General features: G+C 42.1%; 1 protein-coding gene across 1 annotated transcript; it reads right to left on the minus strand.

Moving 5' to 3' along the window:
• Positions 1 to 335: 335 nt before the first annotated feature.
• Positions 336 to 20,681, minus strand: smo (smoothened, frizzled class receptor). Its single transcript, XM_036945102.1, has 12 exons — positions 17,380 to 20,681; positions 13,295 to 13,503; positions 12,497 to 12,706; positions 11,975 to 12,147; positions 11,313 to 11,532; positions 10,844 to 10,967; positions 10,644 to 10,736; positions 9,994 to 10,102; positions 8,475 to 8,660; positions 7,775 to 7,923; positions 4,848 to 4,985; positions 336 to 4,512 (listed from the first exon to the last, which is right to left on the minus strand). Exons 1-12 carry the CDS (start codon positions 17,642 to 17,644, stop codon positions 3,896 to 3,898), a joined length of 2,493 nt encoding a protein of 830 aa, XP_036800997.1. The 5' UTR covers positions 17,645 to 20,681; the 3' UTR covers positions 336 to 3,895.
• Between the last annotated feature and the right edge of the window lie 154 nt (positions 20,682 to 20,835).

The following is a 20,835-nucleotide window of genomic DNA, read 5'->3' on the forward strand; positions in this document are numbered from 1 at the left end:
TATTTCAGGGATGGCCAACATTGATGCGGGTGGGGGCAGTTGTTTGAAGTTTTTAATATAATATCTGAGTGAGACAGACTAACACGATCAATGGGGCCTCTGTTGGTAATTCGACCATAAACCAAGTTGGGTCAGCTGGACGCTAAACTAATTTAGCAATCTAAAAAATGTTAGCTGACATGGTGGGCTAATTGACTGACTATCCGTGACTGTACTAACAAGAGAAAAACTGTTGATGCCCAACCAAATTTCGAAATTGCACATTTTGTATTCTACTATTCTAACTGGCAGCAGTAAATTGAGACCTGAGTGAGTTTTTTAAAATTGTATTTTTGGGGGGAAATTGATCCGAGGACTTAGTGGACTTAGAAATTGATCCGAGGACTTAGAGGACTTAGAAATTGATCCGAGGACTCAAAAGTGGCCAGTTGCTTATCCCTGGCCTATTTACGTTACCAAGGAAAATAACATTTCATACTGAGTGGAGACCTAAAAACTATATGTGAAAGGAAACTTTATTCCAACAAGTGTAGGACAACAGAACTATGGACCATCAACACTAGAAATATGTTTTATTCACAAATCTCAATAAATCAATCAAAAAACAACACCAGAATTCTAGGTTTCCTTTTATTTACATAATTATACAAAAATACAGCTTCATGATCAAAGTAATACAGTTCTGTGTTCAAGATATGAGTGTGGAGAGAAACAGCAGTAAGCTACATAGACAATAGGGAAATGGATTTTGCCAATATAAAGAACCCACAAAGAGATGGACTGTATTTAATTCTCTTTGACAGCAAAAGAAAACTCTGAGAATGTTCACAATACCTCAAAAAGTATATCAAGGTTCATTTCCCATGGAATAAACTGGCTGGTCAGTATCCAACATGAGAAATATCATATACATTTGATAGATATGATGTGTCTTTTTTTGATTATGTATTTTCACAAAACAATTTTTTAAATGGAAATTTACATTCGTTTGCACTGATGGTGCAAGAAATGTCCAAATGTATTAAGCAAATGTTACAGTGTTATTTTCATTGCAGTGCTTTACAGCTTTCTTAATTTATCTTCCAGACATGGACATTTTATAAATAATCTCTGATACACATAGCACATTAGCTAATAGGACTATCATAACATTGACACTACATATGTAGGATCTTAATTTGAGCCAGTTTGCTACAGCAAAAACATAATCCTGCAGCAACAGGAAATGTGAGTTATTATGTGGATTATAATTAATGACCATTTTTGTAGCGATGGATCCATTTTTCGTAACTTCAGAAGCCGTTTTAAACCTCAAATGCAGTACAAGTTTTACATTTCTCCTGCAACAGGTTGATCAAATTAAGATTCTACATCTTTAGTTTGGCACCATCTTTATACTGTTGTGAGTGTGACGCAAAGACAATAATACTAAATTACTTTGGTTACAGCATTGGTACAACTACATCACGAGCTTCAGTGAATTTTCCCTTTTGCTGAGCAAATCTGTAATGTACCTCAGCATGGAAAACCAACCAAACATACAGTCTAACAACTTAGAATTGTACAAGTATGCTGCATCCTTGCACAGGAGGTTGGTGGCACCTTAATTGGGGAGGACAGGCTTGTGGTAATGGCTAGATTGGAATTAGTGGAATGGTATTAAATACATCAAACACATCCATGTGTTTGATGCCATTTCATTTGCTCCGTTCCAGCCATTATTATGAGCCATCCTCCCCTCAGCAGCCTCCACTGCGTCCTAGGTCCCAATAAATGAATAGGTGCACTACACATAGAGAGAGTTGGACAAGACACGTGCATTTAGAAATTGTAGCAGATAATTACAAGCATAGAATAAAGGTGTTTTGCTCAACTCTAGGACAACATGACAAAATATATAGCACTGTCCTATACAATAAAAACACAGAAAACTCAACAAAGTATAGCCAAGGTTGTCTATACGTATGCTTAACTTGGGTAGGAGCTCACCGGAGCTGAGTACCGGAGCTGAGTACCGGAGCTGAGTACCGGAGCTGAGTACCGGAGCTGAGTACCGGAGCTGAGTACCGGCATCTTACATTTTTCTACTGCCTGTTCTTCTTCTAGAATATTAGCTGAAAAGTATTGTGGAGCTCCTGCACCTAAATAAAAACAGTACCAGCATGTAAAATTAGTACCGGCACCTACTGTATTTCAGTCCAAGTCAAGCACTGCTGCCAATAGAGTAAAACACAACGTGGAAATACTACAGTAAAAAAATAACCCTTTTTAATACAATTGTACAGAAAAAAAACGTAACAATTTAACTGATGTAGCTAACATGTGCAAGAACACTTTCAAGAAATGAAGTGATTGATTCCCACTCAGTTGTGTATTTCATTTCCACTGGTATAAAAACCTAATCAATTCTCTTTCTCCTCAGGTGAAAAAAGCTCACTTTTGTGTGATTGCACCAGGCAATATAAAAACAGTTCTATATTTTTGTGACAAAAGTACAGACTACTAGTTGACGATGATACACAAAGACATGGAACTTCCAGAGCCTGATAGTTTCTGCATCATATGAGGCTGCATGTCAATCATCTAAAGTGGCTTCCTCTCCATCGTTACAGATCTAGTCATATTTAGTTTATTAACACAGGCTAGTTGAAAGCGATATGGAGAACGCCTACATGGAATTAGCTTTCACCGGTCCAGTTTTCTAAAGTCAGCAATGACGTGGAAAAGAGACAAGGAAAGGAAGCCACTTTACACTACTTACATGAACCCTAAGATGCATGAAATGACTCAGGGAACGACAAGATCCCTGGAAGAGTCTTGGAAGTCATATAATGAATGAATGGCTATGAGACTGAAATCAACAAGAGTGATATCTGATCCAAGAGATAGTGACCCGGGATCATGTCAGTGATGGTGACCCTCATCCAATTCGTTCAGAGTTGAGCTGCCTCTTCTGCTGCCATCATTCAATGAAATGTTTCTGACAACAGAAGTTAGTTGTTGCAACATGGGTGATCATGTCCGTTTTCTGACCAATGCCACAAGTGGAATTATTTTCAGTAAGTCACACAGCATTGACGAGTCTGGGAGGCGTTTCCGAAAAGCTTTGTAGCTAACGAGGTACCTTATTTCTCTCCACAACTATAGACCCAGACCACTTGTAGAACAGAAAAGTGCTTTATTCAAATAATTTAGCTCATTTAGACAGGCAGACTAATTCTGATCTTTTTTTCACCAATCAGATCAGCTCTGAAAAGGATGTCAAAAGACCAATTAGTGGTAAAAATATCAGAATTAGGCTGCCTGTCTAAACGCAGCTATAGATTTTAAAGATTTTTAAACACATTTTTATGAAAGTGTAGCTACTGTGATTTGTTAAGAGACATTCAGAGCCGCCCCACTGGGTACAGAAGTCAGTTCAACGTCTAGTTTTGATTTACATTTGGTTGAGTTGTTAACTAACGTGAATTCAATGTGAAATCAACAACAAATGACACCATGTCATAGGATTTAGCTTAAAGGTTGGGTGAAAAAAATATGAAATGCCCTCACGTTCAAATCCAATCAGTTTTCCACATTGATTCAACGTCATCGCATAGATTTTGGGGGGTTGAAATGATGTGGAAACAACGTTGATTCAACCAGTTTGTGCCCAGTGGGACATAAGCCAATAAGCTTTCATGAAGCTCACCCTGATGACCCAAACTGGCCTGATCAGTTCTCCTTTAGCCCTTCCCTTTAAATGAAACAGATCTGACCAATTAACTTGACTTGAGTCCTGTTTCATCTTGACTGTTGGGCAGTGACAAGGGAGCACCATAAGTGTAAGTATCCAGCACTTTTCTCTCACAGTCTGTAAAAACCCCCAGAAAACCCCACAACCACACGTTTGCTCTCAGAAGTCAGAGTCAGCATCCATAAGCTCCGCCTCCATCAGGTTGGTTCTAGAGTGGATCTGCCCCCACTCCGCCCTCCTTTGACCCCCCTGCGACCTCCCCATGTGGTCTGTCCTCCCAGACAGCCCTGCCATAGGCGCCACCTCCCCGGAGTAGTGGAACGCTCCATTGGGCTGCCAGAAGGAGAGGGGTGGTTGTTGGGGGCGGCAGCGAGGCCCCAGGCCGAGGTCCTCTGGCAGGTCGCTGAGGGAGAGGGGGTTGAGGTCAGGGTACCTGCTCCTCTGGCTAGAGGAGGCCCCCAGGGCTCCTCCGTACCTCTCCTGGTAGGGCAGGGGATGAGAGGGCCTAAACTCTGGGTAAGAGCCTGGAAGGACGTCCTCAGCCTCCTGGTGCTGCCTCAGATTGGCCACCAGGCTCCTGTGGCCGGGCAGCTTGGGTAGCCGTGGCACCGAGCTGGTGCCAAACTCTCGCTGACGGTAGCCCTGGTGTTCGGCCAGCTCCTCCAGAGGACGCGCCTCCTTCTTCCTCTTCTTCCTCTTCTTCTTCCTCTTCATCATCTCAGGGGAGATCTCCGCCTCCACCATCCACAGCTTGTTCCTCTCCTCTGGCGGTGGAACTGGGTGAAAGAGCAGGGTGAGATTCAGACTCATAGTGGTAACATGGTAGCAGGATTAAATCAGACTGGTGGCTGAACTGACAATTCTGCAGCCTGGTTATATAATACTGAATACTGCCATTGTGAGCGCAGCATTCGGTCTGGCTTAACCAGGCTAGTAACATAGGCCCTGTTTGAATCTGTACATGACTGGATAAGCGAAAGTAAAGGCCTTATCCCATTGCTTTAACCAATCCAACTGTCTACGATCTGTTATCGTTTCAAGAAAGAATGCAATGAACTCAAGGAAGAGTGCAGATGTCAGACAATGTCACTAAGCAGGTGGCAGCTCTCACCAGGTGTCCCTGTAGGGGTGACAGAGATGTCCTGCGGTAGAATGGCGCCCCTCCTGGCCACCATCTTGGTCACATGCTGGGCCCAGGCTGAAGACATCTCGTTGGATGGCTCCCCGTTCAGGTCAAAGTTGATGCCAGCTACCAATGAGAAAGAAGACAAGACAGCTCAACCATTACTATCCATTATATAGTAGAGCTCAACCATTACTATCCATTATACAGTAGAAGAGTTCAACCATTACTTTCCATTATACAGTAGAGCTCAACCATTACTATCCATTATACAGTAGAAGAGCTCAACCATTACTATCCATTATACAGTAGAGCTCAACCATTACTATCCATTATACAGTAGAAGAGTTCAACCATTCCTATCCATTATACAGTAGAAGAGTTCAACCATTACTATCCATTATACAGTAGAAGAGTTCAACCATTACTTTCCATTATACAGTAGAGCTCAACCATTACTATCCATTATACAGTAGAAGAGCTCAACCATTACTATCCATTATACAGTAGAAGAGCTCAACCATTACTATCCATTATACAGAAGAGCTCAACCATTACTATCCATTATACAGAAGAGCTCAACCATTACTATCCATTATATAGTAGAACTCAACCATTACTATCCATTATACAGTAGAAGAGCTCAACCATTACTATCCATTACACAGTAGAAGAGCTCAACCATTACTATCCATTATACAGTAGAGCTCAACCATTACTATCCATTACACAGTAGAAGAGCTCAACCATTACTATCCATTATACAGAAGAGCTCAACCATTACTATCCATTATATAGTAGAAGAGCTCAACCATTACTATCCATTATATAGTAGAAGAGCTCAACCATTACTATCCATTATATAGTAGAAGAGCTCAACCATTACTATCCATTATACAGTAGAGCTCAACCATTACTATCCATTATATAGTAGAAGAGCTCAACCATTACTATCCATTATATAGTAGAAGAGCTCAACCATTACTATCCATTATACAGTAGAACTCAACCATTACTATCCATTATACAGTAGAGCTCAACCATTACTATCCATTATACAGTAGAGCTCAACCATTACTATCCATTATACAGTAGAGCTCAACCATTACTATCCATTATATAGTAGAAGAGCTCAACCATTACTATCCATTATATAGTAGAAGAGCTCAACCATTACTATCCATTATACAGTAGAGCTCAACCATTACTATCCATTATATAGTAGAAGAGCTCAACCATTACTATCCATTATATAGTAGAAGAGCTCAACCATTACTATCCATTATACAGTAGAACTCAACCATTACTATCCATTATACAGTAGAGCTCAACCATTACTATCCATTATACAGTAGAGCTCAACCATTACTATCCATTATACAGTAGAGCTCAACCATTACTATCCATTATATAGTAGAAGAGCTCAACCATTACTATCCATTATATAGTAGAAGAGCTCAACCATTACTTTCCATTATACAGTAGAGCTCAACCATTACTATCCATTATATAGTAGAAGAGCTCAACCATTACTATCCATTATACAGTAGAGCTCAACCATTACTATCCATTATACAGTAGAAGAGCTCAACCATTACTTTCCATTATACAGTAGAGTTCAACCATTACTTTCCATTATACAGTAGAGTTCAACCATTACTATCCATTATACAGTAGAAGAGCTCAACCATTACTATCCATTATACAGTAGAAGAGTTCAACCATTACTATCCATTATACAGTAGAAGAGCTCAACCATTACTATCCATTATACAGTAGAAGAGTTCAACCATTACTATCCATTATACAGTAGAAGAGCTCAACCATTACTATCCATTATATAGTAAAAGAGTTCAACCATTACTATCCATTATACAGTAGAAGAGTTCAACCATTACTATCCATTATATAGTAGAACAGCTCAACCATTACTATCCATTATACAGTAGAGCTCAACCATTACTATCCATTATACAGTAGAAGAGTTCAACCATTACTATCCATTATACAGTAGAAGAGCTCAACCATTACTATGCATTCAGCAAAAACCCCAAAGAGGTTATTTATATAGTAGAAGGCTCCCCCTGGAGTCCCCTGCAGTGTTCCAATAACTAACAGTTCATACAGTCCCTCCAACATAAGCAAGCATGCTGGCCACAACCGCCTCAGTGCTTACATTATCTGATGACTCAGTCATTCACTTCTAGTGTCAGACAGACTTCTCAATGACATTCACTACTAGTGTCAGACAGACTTCTCAATGACATTCACTACTAGTGTCAGACAGACTTCTCAATGACATTCACTACTAGTGTCAGACAGACTTCTCAATGACATTCACTACTAGTGTCAGACAGACTTCTCAATGACATTCACTACTAGTGTCAGACAGACTTCTCAATGACATTCACTACTAGTGTCAGACAGACTTCTCAATGACATTCACTACTAGTGTCAGACAGACTTCTCAATGACATTGACTACTAGTGTCAGACAGACTTCTCAATGACATTGACTACTAGTGTCAGACAGACTTGTCAAAGACATTCACTTTTAGTTGTAACATTGAAGCGTAGTGGAATCTCCATTAATATCAGCCAGGAGTTCCTCAATGATGAAAATAATATGGCATTTCATCTGCATAAAGAGGAATCCAATTCAGCCTTTTGGACAGCTCCTTTTACGGGTCTTTGTGGACTTACCTACTGGCCCGTCATGGGAGACAGTGTGCATGCTGAAGGACAGCTCCTTCTACGGGTCTTTGTGGACTTACCTACTGGCCCGTCATGAGAGACAGTGTGCATGCTGAAGGACAGCTCCTTCTACGGGTCTTTGTGGACTTACCTACTGGCCCGTCATGAGAGACAGTGTGCATGCTGAAGGACAGCTCCTTCTCCAGGTCTTTGGGGACTTACCTACTGGCCCGTCATGAGAGACAGTGTGCATGCTGAAGGACAGCTCCTTCTCCGGGTCTTTGTGGAGCTCCTTGCGCTTGGAGAAGGCCTTGGCTATCATCTTGCTCTTCTTTATCCTCTTGGGCTCATCGTCGCTACGGCCGATAACCCTATGACAGGAACAACAGGTAGATAAATCACAAGGTGACAGACAATGTTGACGTATCCCTTGACGTGGCAATCGCGATAAATTAAAGATGAAATCTGTACTTGGTGAAACTACCACGTCCGTTTGAGATACTACAACAAACAAGTAGTTGCATCAAACAACGAACACTGTATTTTTCCGCTCAGACATCATTGCAGGTGCGATAGAACAGCATAGTATGTACTGAAGAAAACAAAATGTCTGATGCTGGTACTCCTCTCCTCCGTTTCATCAACAAAACAAAAATAATAACAAATGTGCTGGGGGCAAACAGTGGCGCTGTTTCACCGTATGCAGATTTAAGCTTTAATACACAGATAATGCTGTGTGAATGCCTCAGAGAGATAATACAATGTGTAACACCATACTTGGAATATTGTTTTTAAAGTTCATGCACTATTTTCTTGTAGCCTATTTTCTCACCTTTTATCTACAAGAAAACCCTTTTTGCTACGAAGGGACTGCCGCCCAGTCTAATTGTCTGTGTGTGTTCTAAAGGAAATGGCTGCTTACTTGCACCAGGTGCGTTTCCAGATGAGGATCGTGGCCTTGGTCCACACCCAGGTGCTCATGGCGATGCCCGTGCCGAACATAGAGAACAGATTAATCTTTTCCACCAGTAGACTGGGACGGTTCTTGATAGTACATTCTGGGATCGGCTTGTTGGTCTGATGAGCGATCGTCACATTGGCCTCGCACCTGTTCAAAGCCAGTGCAGTGTTCATCAATCAATCCTCAGAGCTCTTTTTTACACAGGCAGTTTCTTTTGCTGTGGTAAAATACTCTACATACCCACACCCACTGTAAAGCCATATAAATGAGGCATATTCACATACTGTTGACATTAACCAGTTGTTTACTTGTTCAGACAGGAAAGAGAAATGTACATTTCTGAGGTGAAATTCATACCAGTCCACTCAAAGTCAACAGAGTGGAGAAATAAGGCTGCATTCACAGCACAACAAACCGGTAGGGCTGTGGTTACCACCAGTCTCAACAGCATCATCTGCTGGGAATCTCCCACTACACCATACAACTGAGGGCATGTTCTAATACTCTTAAATCTCCCACTACACCATACACCTGAGGGCATGTTCCAATACTCTTAAATCTCCCACTACACCATACAACTGAGGGCATGTTCTAATACTCTTAAATCTCCCACTACACCATACACCTGAGGGCATGTTCCAATACTCTTAAATCTCCCACTACACCATACAACTGAGGGCATGTTCTAATACTCTTAAATCTCCCACTACACCATACAACTGAGGGCATGTTCTAATACTCTTAAATCTCCCACTACACCATACAACTGAGGGCATGTTCTAATACTCTTAAATCTCCCACTACACCATACAACTGAGGGCATGTTCTAATACTCTTAAATCTCCCACTATCCCATACAACTGAGGGCATGTTCTAATACTCTTAAATCTCCCACTACACCATACACCTGAGGGCATGTTCTAATACTCTTAAATCTCCCACTACACCATACAATCGAGGGTGTGTTCTAATACTCTTAAATCTCCCACTACACCATACAACTGGGGCCATGTTCCAATACTCTTAAATCTCTTATTACATCATACAATTGGGGCCAGGTTCCAATACTCTTAAATCTCCTATTACATCATACAACTGGGGCCATGTACCCATAGTCTTAAATCTCCAACTACATCATACAACTGGAGCCATGTTCCAATACTCTTAAATCTCCAACTACATCATACAACTGGGGCCATGTTCCAATACTCTTAAATGTATATTTCCTTCCTCCCTTCCTTGAAGTAATCCCTCGTCTGTCACATTGGATTGATGTAGGGAAACTTTCCAAGGCAAAGCTTTTACCAATTATGTAATGTCAAATATCGGTGATTATTCCCATGTTCTGAGAATTTTTTATTTTTTTTTGAGTATTCCAAAGGGCCCAGAAGTCCTTAGGTCCTCAACACCTGTTTTGAAGTTGCAGTGTTGAATGTAGTTTGGGGTTACTGTAGGCTACATGAGGAGAAAAGGAACTCACAACACATATTCTCTGAAGCTCTTCTCCCACTCAGCCTGGTTGAAGAAGTCATAGAAGTGGCAGCCAAATGTGATTAAGACAAAGCCAAACGCCAGGAACCCAAATATACCTGATGAAGAGGAATTACACAAATGATTAGGGATATTTGAAATTCCAGAAACCTCAGGAGTCAGGACACAATATACTTTATATAAGATAAAACCAAGGTGTTATATAACATATATCGTGCAACAGAATCTACTATATCGGGCAACAGAATCTACTATATCGTGCAACAGAATCTACTATATCGTGCAACAGAATCTACAGTCAATCTATGATGAGGCAATTTAAGTGGCTTTATCAAAGGTTTATTCTAGCATGCCATTGTAGCATTTCTTGGGGGGGGGGGGGGGGGGGGGGGGGGGGGGGGGGGGGGGGGGGGGGGGGGGGGGGGGGGGGGGGGGGGGGGGGGGGGGGGCAGTGCTAGGTCTAACTAGGATCGCCTGACCTAGTTAGACCTAGCACTGACCTCTTCATTCCACCATCAAGAAAGCTAGCTCCCTTGTGGAAGCGGTTATCTGTCTTTTCAACACTAGCTGGGTTTGTTACACTGTTATGCCAGTGGTTTGACTCTGGATATCTGGTGATTTACAGCGAAGGGGTCATACCAAGTCTTAGCATTGTTTCGTTGATTTTGCTCGCTGCCTTCTCACTCAGAAGACCCGGGTGGTTACTCTTGATGGAGAACAACGTCATGACTCCTGCAGAAACAAACAGAGGAAATCACTTTGGGAACGTCTATTTATTTGGTAGCGTTTAAATTCTGAAATATGAAAATGTCTCGTTTTTTGGGTTTGAGAGAACTCACCTCGTATGAGGAAATAGCCACCAATGACAAGCACAACTCCAATGGGAGCCAACACAAAGCCAGCACGGTAGCGGTAGTTCTTATAGCCCACGAAACAGATCCCACTGACAGAGTCTCCGTCCACCTGTGTCAAACAACAGAGACCAGAAACACATACATGTGTTTGAATGACATAACGGCATAAAAGATCAATCATTTGGAAAACAAGCAATTCTCAGTCATTGTCTTTCCATCATGAAAATGGAATAAATGAAGTTGTCTCTAAACTGTAGACACTGTTTGGGATTACCCTTTCGCAAAGTAACACTCAACTTAAAGCCTGCTGGTATAAAGCATTAAGATTCAGTTACAATGCATTGTGAGACATGTCATAAGCATGTATAATGTGTTATTATCATAAGTATTATACATCTCAAATCACAGTAATGACTATTTTCAACAGCTAAAAGAAATGGTAGGTGTTCCATACCTCAGCGGTGGCTAGAATAGCCACAGTGAGGATGAAGGGGACGGACCATGTGACCATGTGGAAGTATGAGGTCTTGCCCGACAGGGGCTGGTGGGTGGTGCCCAGGGCCTTGAAGGACGTGTGCCAGGCGAAGGTCAGCATGACAAACCAGATCACCCCAGACATCAGGGAGTAGTAGACGAGGCTGAAGATGATGACACACGACAGAGTCTCGGTAGACCTGGATGGAGAGAGGGAGAGAGAGAGAGAGAGAGAGAGAGAGCGAAGGAAGTTAATGACTCAATTATTTTTAAGAGTACACTGCCATTGCATTGGCTGTATGTGTGTTATTAATTATTTGAAAATGTCAATCAATCAGCCAACCAAGTTTGAGAAACAAAGCGAACTTGTGAAAACGAACCTCCTGACTCCTGTACTAGCTAAATACAAGACGTACGAACCTCACCGGAAGATTCAAGAAATAATCCTTCAAATTGTATTTTCACATCTTATCTCATAATACTCCCACTTTCTTTCAACCCCTTCAATGTGTGTGTGTGTGTGTGTGTGAACAGTGTATGTGTGTGTGAACAGTGTATGTGTGTGTCTCAGGGGGTTGGGTCATAAGCAAAAACCACAATTGATTGACAATAAAATGTTAAGTGTTCTCCTTCTTCACTTACGAGGGCTCCCCTAAACGCATGGTGTTGTCACTCTTACACACGATCTCTTTGCGAGCTCCATCCATGAACTGAGCCAGCCAGCCGATACTGCCCATGAAGAAACAGGTATTGATGTAGAAGAGGATGACGGCGGGGTAACGGTTTGAATTCTTCCAGTCCGCCAGAAAGGTGGCCTGGGAAAGGAGAGAGGGGAAGAGAGAGGGAGAGAAAAGATGAACATAAATGGAAAACACTTTTTTCTGTCCTTAGAAAGGCCAACTCACCGAAACACATAGTTCTCCGCAAATTACTAACAATGTCAGATAATAAAAAGCATTGTTTTGACATCTTCTGTGAAAAGCAGTATGAACCCATTATCTGAACCAGAATGGTATGTGTGTTACAATACCAGTATCTTCATTCCATTTGTAATCTCAATTATAAAAGTTAAAAGTCAAGTCAAAAAAAGTTGTTGCTAACAGCTGCAAGTTACACTTGGAATTATGGGTAATGTTGTCCACAACACTGCTGTGTGAAGCTCACCAGAGTGAAAAAGGTGCAGAGCAGGGTGACGGTGCCGAACACAGCGATGTAGGCGTGCATGTCCGAGTGCTCCTCGTCGGTGAACAGGGGGTTGTTGCACTGGATGCCGCAGCCCTCCACATCTTTGTACCAGCTGGCCTGAACGTCTGTCTTCACCAGGGGGGCTTCGCAGTGTCCCGAAGTGTTGAACTTCAGCTTCTGCACCTCGTTCTGTCTCACCGTGGACGGAAGGCACAGTGAGCTCATATTGTCACTCTGTTTGGTCTATTTTTCATGACGCGTACGCCTCAATATTATATAGTATTTTATAAACTGGGTGGTTCGAGTTCTGAATGCTGATTGGCTGACAGCTGTTGTATATCAGACCGTATACCACGAGTACGACAAAACATTTATTTGAACTGCTCTAATTATGTTGGGTAATCAGTTTATAATAACAATAAGGCACCTCAGGGGTAACAAAATGTGGAAAACGTCAAGAGGTCAGAATACTTTCTGAATGCACTGTATATAATATATTATAGTATTATAGAGTATAATATCGACAGCCATTTTAGACTGAAAAACAATGACACTAGCCTGTTGACTAGATGGGTGGCTCCATGGAGAGGCCACCCACTGGGCACAGACTACAATTCAACGTCTACTCCACGTTGGTTCAATGTAATTTCATTGAAATGACGAGTAAACAACGTTGATTCGACCAGTGTGTGCCCAGGGTTGACAGTGCTGAAGCCCCCTCAATAATTGGCCTAGCACACCATCTGCACACATGCATAGTGAGAGCATCTACCATACCGTGCAGCCCATGGGGTACTTGTCCATCTCCTCACACTTGAGGAAGTTGGGCCAGCCCCTCTCCTGGTCCACGATGCTGCAGGGGCGACGCGTAGCCTGGCACAGGTGCTGGCTGGGAAGCTCCACCTGCCCGTTGTCACACTTGGGCATGTAGACGGCACACAGCAGGGGCTGGATGACCGCCCAGCAGCGAGGGGCGTTCCTCAGACCTGCATGGGTGAGAAGGGGGGGGTGAGGGACAATAATGTAGCTTGGGTTGACTTCAGTAGACACCAAACGGATGAGAATGCTCCTAAACTGAGAGAAATTGGCAGGTAGGTACCATAAGAAACGCTCATTTTAGTTTTTCTGCAGTGAAACATTTTGCTACGGTGTGCCCTAATGAACACAAACCTGGTGCTCCAGTCTGTTTGTGCCTTATCAAACTCCTCTCTGGGTTTGTTCATTCATTGTCATGCCAACTATCTAAGTACGGTATGACATGACAACTATAATAGTGTTGGCTACAGCATATACAGAATGAGACCAGTCTGGATATAAATAATAGATATTCATCACTTCAGTGTGGTGAGGATGATGATGGTGGTCACTGGGGTCAGGAGATAAATAGGACCTGGATGATGATGATGGTGGTCACTAGGGTCAGGACATAAATAGGACATGGATGTTGATGATGGTGGTCACTAGGGTCAGGAGATAAATAGGACCTGGATGTTGAAGATGGTGGTCACTAGGGTCAGGACATAAATAGGACCTGGATGTTGATGATGGTGGTCACTAGGGTCAGGACATAAATAGGACCTGGATGTTGATGATGGTGGTCACTAGGGTCAGGACATAAATAGGACATGGATGTTGATGATGGTGGTCACTAGGGTCAGGACATAAATAGGACATGGATGTTGATGATGGTGGTCACTAGGGTCAGGAGATACAGTGCCTTGCGAAAGTATTCGCCCCCCTTGAACTTTGCGACCTTTTGCCACATTTCAGGCTTCAAACATAAAGATATAAAACTGTATTTTTTTGTGAAGAATCAACAACAAGTGGGACACAATCATGAAGTGGAACGACATTTATTGGATATTTCAAACCTTTTTAACAAATCAAAAACTGAAAAATTGGGCGTGCAAAATTATTCAGCCCCTTTACTTTCAGTGCAGCAAACTCTCTCCAGAAGTTCAGTGAGGATCTCTGAATGATCCAATGTTGACCTAAATGACTAATGATGATAAATACAATCCACCTGTGTGTAAACAAGTCTCCGTATAAATGCACCTGCACTGTGATAGTCTCAGAGGTCCGTCAAAAGCGCAGAGAGCATCATGAAGAACAAGGAACACACCAGGCAGGTCCGAGATACTGTTGTGAAGAAGTTTAAAGCCGGATTTGGATACAAAAAGATTTCCCAAGCTTTAAACATCCCAAGGAGCACTGTGCAAGCGATAATATTGAAATGGAAGGAGTATCAGACCACTGCAAATCTACCAAGACCTGGCCGTCCCTCTAAACTTTCAGCTCATACAAGGAGAAGACTGATCAGAGATGCAGCCAAGAGGCCCATGATCACTCTGGATGAACTGCAGAGATCTACAGCTGAGGTGGGAGACTCTGTCCATAGGACAACAATCAGTCGTATATTGCACAAATCTGGCCTTTATGGAAGAGTGGCAAGAAGAAAGCCATTTCTTAAAGATATCCATAAAAAGTGTTGTTTAAAGTTTGCCACAAGCCACCTGGGAGACACACCAAACATGTGGAAGAAGGTGCTCTGGTCAGATGAAACCAAAATTGAACTTTTTGGCAACAATGCAAAACGTTATGTTTGGCGTAAAAGCAACACAGCTGAACACACCATCCCCACTGTCAAACATGGTGGTGGTGTAACGGATGTGAAACGGCGCTAAATAGCGTTTCAATCAGTGACGTCACTTGCTCTGAGACCTTGAAGTAGTAGTTCGCCTTGCTCTGCAAGGGCCGCGGCTTTTGTGGAGCGATGGGTAACGATGCTTCGAGGGTGACTGTTGATGTGTGCAGAAGGTCCTTAGTTCGCGCCCGGGTATGGGCGAGGGGACGGTCTAAATTTGTACTGTTACATTGATGCTGTTGACCCGGATTACTGGTTGCTGCGAAAAAAGGAGGAAGGTCAAAAGGGGGGTGAGTGTAACGGATGTGAAACGGCGCTAAATAGCGTTTCAATCAGTGACGTCACTTGCTCTGAGACCTTGAAGTAGTAGTTCCCCTTGCTCTGCAAGGGCCGCGGCTTTTGTGGAGCGATGGGTAACGATGCTTCGAGGGTGACTGTTGATGTGTGCAGAAGGTCCCTAGTTCGCGCCCGGGTATGGGCAAGGGGACGGTCTAAATTTGTACTGTTACAGTGGCAGCATCATGGTTTGGGCCTGCTTTTCTTCAGCAGGGACAGGGAAGATGGTTAAAATTGATGGGAAGATGGATGGAGCCAAATACAGGACCATTCTGGAAGAAAACCTGATGGAGTCTGCAAAAGACCTGAGACTGGGACGGAGATTTGTCTTCCAACAAGACAATGATCCAAAACATAAAGCAAAATCTACATTGGAATGGTTCAAAAATAAACATATCCAGGTGTTAGAATGGCCAAGTCAAAGTCCAGACCTGAATCCAATCGAGAATCTGTGGAAAGAACTGAAAACTGCTGTTCACAAATGCTCTCCATCCAACCTCACTGAGCTCGAGCTGTTTTGCAAGGAGGAATGGGAAAAAATGTCAGTCTCTCGATGTGCAAAACTGATAGAGACATACCCCAAGTGACTTACAGCTGTAATCGCAGCAAAAGGTGGCGCTACAAAGTATTAACTTAAGGGGGCTGAATAATTTTGCACGCCCAATTTTTCAGTTTTTGATTTGTTAAAAAAGTTTGAAATATCCAATAAATGTCGTTCCACTTCATGATTGTGTCCCACTTGTTGTTGATTCTTCACAAAAAAATACAGTTTTATATCTTTATGTTTGAAGCCTGAAATGTGGCAAAAGGTCGCAAAGTTCAAGGGGGCCGAATACTTTCGCAAGGCACTGTAAATAGGACCTGGATGTTGAAGATGGTGGTCACTAGGGTCAGGAGATAAATAGGACCTGGATGTTGATAATGGTGGTCACTAGGGTCAGGACATAAATAGGACCTGGATGTTGAAGATGGTGGTCACTAGGGTCAGGACATAAATAGGACCTGGATGTTGATGATGGTGGTCACTAGGGTCAGGAGATAAATAGGACCTGGACGTTGACCCTGACTGGGATTGGTAGCTGGGGCCAGTGTCTATCAACTCAACACCTCAGCTGTTATGCCAAGAGCTCGAAACCTCTTGATGAGGCAGCTAGCATTACAATATCATGCACTTGGAAGGTCACTAGTTGTGTGGTCTGTTGTTTTTCCCATGGTGGGGGTGGGGAGTGGGGATGGGAACCACTCTACAGATCAGCTGAGGATTAGTGGAAGGAAATGCAGGTTGATGGATCACTAATGAGTGTTTATTAATGTGCAGGAATATCTAACACGTCAGAGAGAATCTTTTCTTTTCTTTATTTGCTCTTAACCCCCATTTCCTGCATAAGTCCTATTCCCATGTATTTGGTCATTACAAAAACGATCCATTTGGAGGGGCCCTCAATATTTCATTGCCTAGTTAACAGGCTACACTATAACAATTAACCTACTGACCTCGCATGTAACCATATCTACCTTAATGTTTAATAGCACAGTGTAATACATCTTATTACACAAATATTATATAGTGCTACTTATAATAGAACATTCTGTTTATGTCAAATGGCAAGGTTAAGACTAAATAATCACAAGCAAAAGTTCAATGAATAATCACTAGTGAAAGTTCAACGAATAAAATACATAGATTTTATTTTACGTTTCCTTTTGCAAATGACAATATGAGCATCTAGATTGCATCTGATGCTAATAGAGGGAGTGGGGTCTGCACTTAATAACGCAACACAAATCTATAATACGTTTGTCAATTTATTTAATTTCAATTACAGTAAATGAAAAACATGACCCCTTTGTACCTATGCTTATTAACCAAATACAGGCTTACCAGACCACATGGCCAACTTCTCAAATGCTTCGTCTTGGGTACTTGAGTCTTCAGCCAAGGCAAGAGACGTGTGCGTGTACGGTAGTGGGGACCCAAGACATGTATTATATTTAAGCACTTCACATGTTGTAGTTTTCTTGCAGAAATCATTGAAAATTGTTTCGTTTCTCTGTACCGTTACCGCATGAGTAACCAGAAAGGAGGCAGCCCAAACGCAAAGCATCCCCAACCCACCAACAATGGAACTCCATCCACGGGAAGACATCTTGGAGATTCAACGGTGCAACTTTGTTTCCAGGAAGAAAAAAATTATACTTTGTATTCCAGTAATCTAAAAAGTAACCGTTAATAAAAATAGCACGAAGTGCTCTTGTTCATTTGATGCCGAATGTAACATTATGATACAATGAAACGAAACGTTTTCCCAGTTTTCACACAGTCCCGAACTTTTTCATTTAGCATTTTGTCATGTAGTCCTTGATTTGGAATTCCCTACACACAATTCGATCGCCACCAAAAAACGAAAAGATGCATGCATGATATTCAATTAAAATCAAGTGGAACTATTCCTTCCGCTGTTTTTGTTGGATATGCCTATTAAAAAGAAATCAAAGTAACAGATTCACCCTCCCCCACAACTTGCCGTGAAAAGTCTGAAACTGTAACATGATCTCTAGTCTACGCGCTCCAACCCCCTCGCGCTCCCACTTTCCCCTCTTTTGCTGAAAAAAAACTATTTTCATTTCATCTATGTAGACCTATCCCAAAAATGGGCAGTTTTGGGGTATTTCTATAGAATTCTGCGATGTGTCTGATGGAGTTTGGTCTTTGTTTTTCTCGCTTGCAGTCGTGTCTGCTATTTTGTTCTGCCTCTGGTATGCACATGGTGGGGGAGAGCCAAAGTAACAAAACCCTGTCATCCCATCCCCCTCTCCATGGGTAAAACTATGCCTTATAGGAATACCAAAACAATCTCTGTCCTACCAGGACAGACTGCAGTAAGAAAGCCAGCTGTGTACCTTTATATCATATGCTTGTTTGTTTAATCGTCCGTTCATTTAGAGCCAATATTTCTGACACAACACATTCGTCAAATCAATCAGAATCAAATGTTATTGTCACCTGCTTCGTAAACAACAGGTGTAGACAGTGAAACGCTTACTCATGTGCCCTTACCAACACTGCAGAATACAATACATAAATAAAACAAATAATAATATTTAACAAAAAATTGTAACACAAGGAATACATACATAATGAGAAATGATAGCTTGGCTATATAACTGGAGTACCTTAAGACACTCACTTTGTTCATTTCCAAAAACAAGTCTTTGAAAGATCTCCAAAGACCCATATTGTCCTCCACGACTTACATCTGACCGTACCTCCTACATTTGCACTTGTTGCTATTAAGAATGAATAGATTTGAAATCACAGACTGATCAGTTATGTTGGTGTGAACAAGCATTTCAGTAGTCTCTTCGATAGTACTTCAAATCTGTGATTAAACTAGAGCCTCACTTTGCCATACAATTGAAATCTTAGTGAATATGCGAGCACAGTAGGCTATATTTCTTTGTCATCCCACTCCAAAGACTGTTCATTCACCACCACAAAAATGGTAACTGCAAGTTTATCCGCCAGCGGCATGCCAGTAGCCACTCAGGGAAAGTTTGTTGTCGTGGACATAAACAAGTCAATTATCCACTCCTTAGGCTACTTTGATTCTAAAAGATCAGACAAGATTGTCATTTTCTCTGCTTAAATTGCACAGTTTCTAAACGAGTGTGCAGCCTACTGTATGGGTGTTGGTTGGGGGATGGGATGGCCTGGTGGAATTATAAATAATGAATAACATGGCATTTTGGATGTGTAAAAAAAGTTTGTCTTGTTTATTTCCTCCCAGTCCATATTAAATCAGTTTCCTAGGAGACCCTCATAATGGAAATGTGGATTCTCTCTCCCAGTTAAGGTAGCACTGCTCTTCACCCGAATGAGACCTCAAACTGACCAAGAAAACTTTCAGAGGTTGATTATACGTTAACTGTAAATGAAGCCATAAGTGACTGACATTGGTCAGATTTAAGATTCTGTCTATATCAACCAATGGGACAGCCACACTGTAGATTTAATGAATGTTTCATCATTCACATAGCCAGAACACCATACAGTCTCAAACAATCCTCTTCGTGCTTGTGATGTGATCAAAGTCTCTCTCTAACCTGACCGTTATAGGGCAGTGCATTAGATGTAATGCTCCAACAGCCTACCTCCTGCTGGTTGAAATGACAATAGATGTTTTGTTTTTGGCCTGTGCTGTATGAATGAGGGGAGCCCCATGTTTCCCCATCGTTCTCTCTGAGTGAAGCATTGGGCCTCCTTAAAACCCACAGCAACATGGCTGTCTGAGAATGAGTCAGGGAGAGACCAGGACCACACACAGAGCACGTGGGCCCCTCACTGGAGCACCCGGCCAAATCTCTCTTGCTTTCTCTGCGCACGCACGCACGCATACATATTAGTAGTAGGGACTGTGCCTAAGTCCTGTGTGTTAATGAACCTGCGACTTCCTACAGAACACACTGTCGCTGATGTCTCAATGCCTGCCTCTGAATAACTTCCCCCATCACACTGACATTATGAACACCTGGCCTGTAGGCCTATAATGTTATAGTTCATGCAATTAGTTAAAACAACTGCAAGGCCATGTGCACAAAGCAGAAAGGTGTTTGGAGAAGAAGGGCTTCACATGCAGGAGTGTGTGTGCTCCCAAGCCCAGGCACATCAGATTTCAGGCCAGGAATGCATCTAAGCTCAGGTTTTCATTTGCCAAACGGGGTGGAGAGGAACCATTTTAATGTTTGACGTCTGACTGTTCACAGCTATATTAGACTTTCAGCCCCAACTAGCCTGGAATGAACATGAGTGTTTGCAACCAAATCATGGAACATTTTAAAATAAAAATACACTCAACTCACTTATAATTTCCCCTGCATTTATATTTCAACATGTTGTGTTGTGGGCAGTAGCAAGACCATACTACACTTGTGTTAAGTATTGCAACACTGGCTGGTACAATCTGTGAAACTGCAGATTAGACAATAAAACAAAAGACATTTGTTAAACTGATTGACTATAGAACACACATGTAGTCTTTGTGGATAGCGTACACAGACATGCTTTCACTTGATACTACTGCAGTAATAGAACATAGAGTTGTGTAACCTGTTGTCACAATGGTCCTACTGGAGCTTATAGACACATTTGGAGAGGTTGGAGGTCAGTAGCCATTTATGCCTATATCCATTTGTGTAATTTTCTCTCACGCTACCTCAACCCCTATGTCCTCATCGCCCACCCATTGACAGGTCACAACAAGCCATCTGGGAGTACAATACAGGGAAAGAATGTCACGAGACTCTTAAATATACAGTAACACTTCATTTTAGACCACCG

This window comes from Oncorhynchus mykiss, chromosome 15 (assembly GCF_013265735.2).
Source record: "Oncorhynchus mykiss isolate Arlee chromosome 15, USDA_OmykA_1.1, whole genome shotgun sequence".
NCBI lineage: Eukaryota > Metazoa > Chordata > Actinopteri > Salmoniformes > Salmonidae > Oncorhynchus > Oncorhynchus mykiss.

Bases quoted from the DNA above. Each gene is read 5' to 3' on its own strand.
- smo (XM_036945102.1), bottom strand. From the start codon at position 17,644: ATGTCTTCCCGTGGATGGAGTTCCATTGTTGGTGGGTTGGGGATGCTT. The intron at 12,148-12,496 runs GTGAGCTTCACA...CTCCTTTCCCAG, and splicing joins TCTGCACCTTTTTCACTCTG to GCCACCTTTCTGGCGGACTG. The intron at 8,661-9,993 runs GTGAGTTCCTTT...GGCTTTGAACAG, and splicing joins AGCTTCAGAGAATATGTGTT to GTGCGAGGCCAATGTGACGA.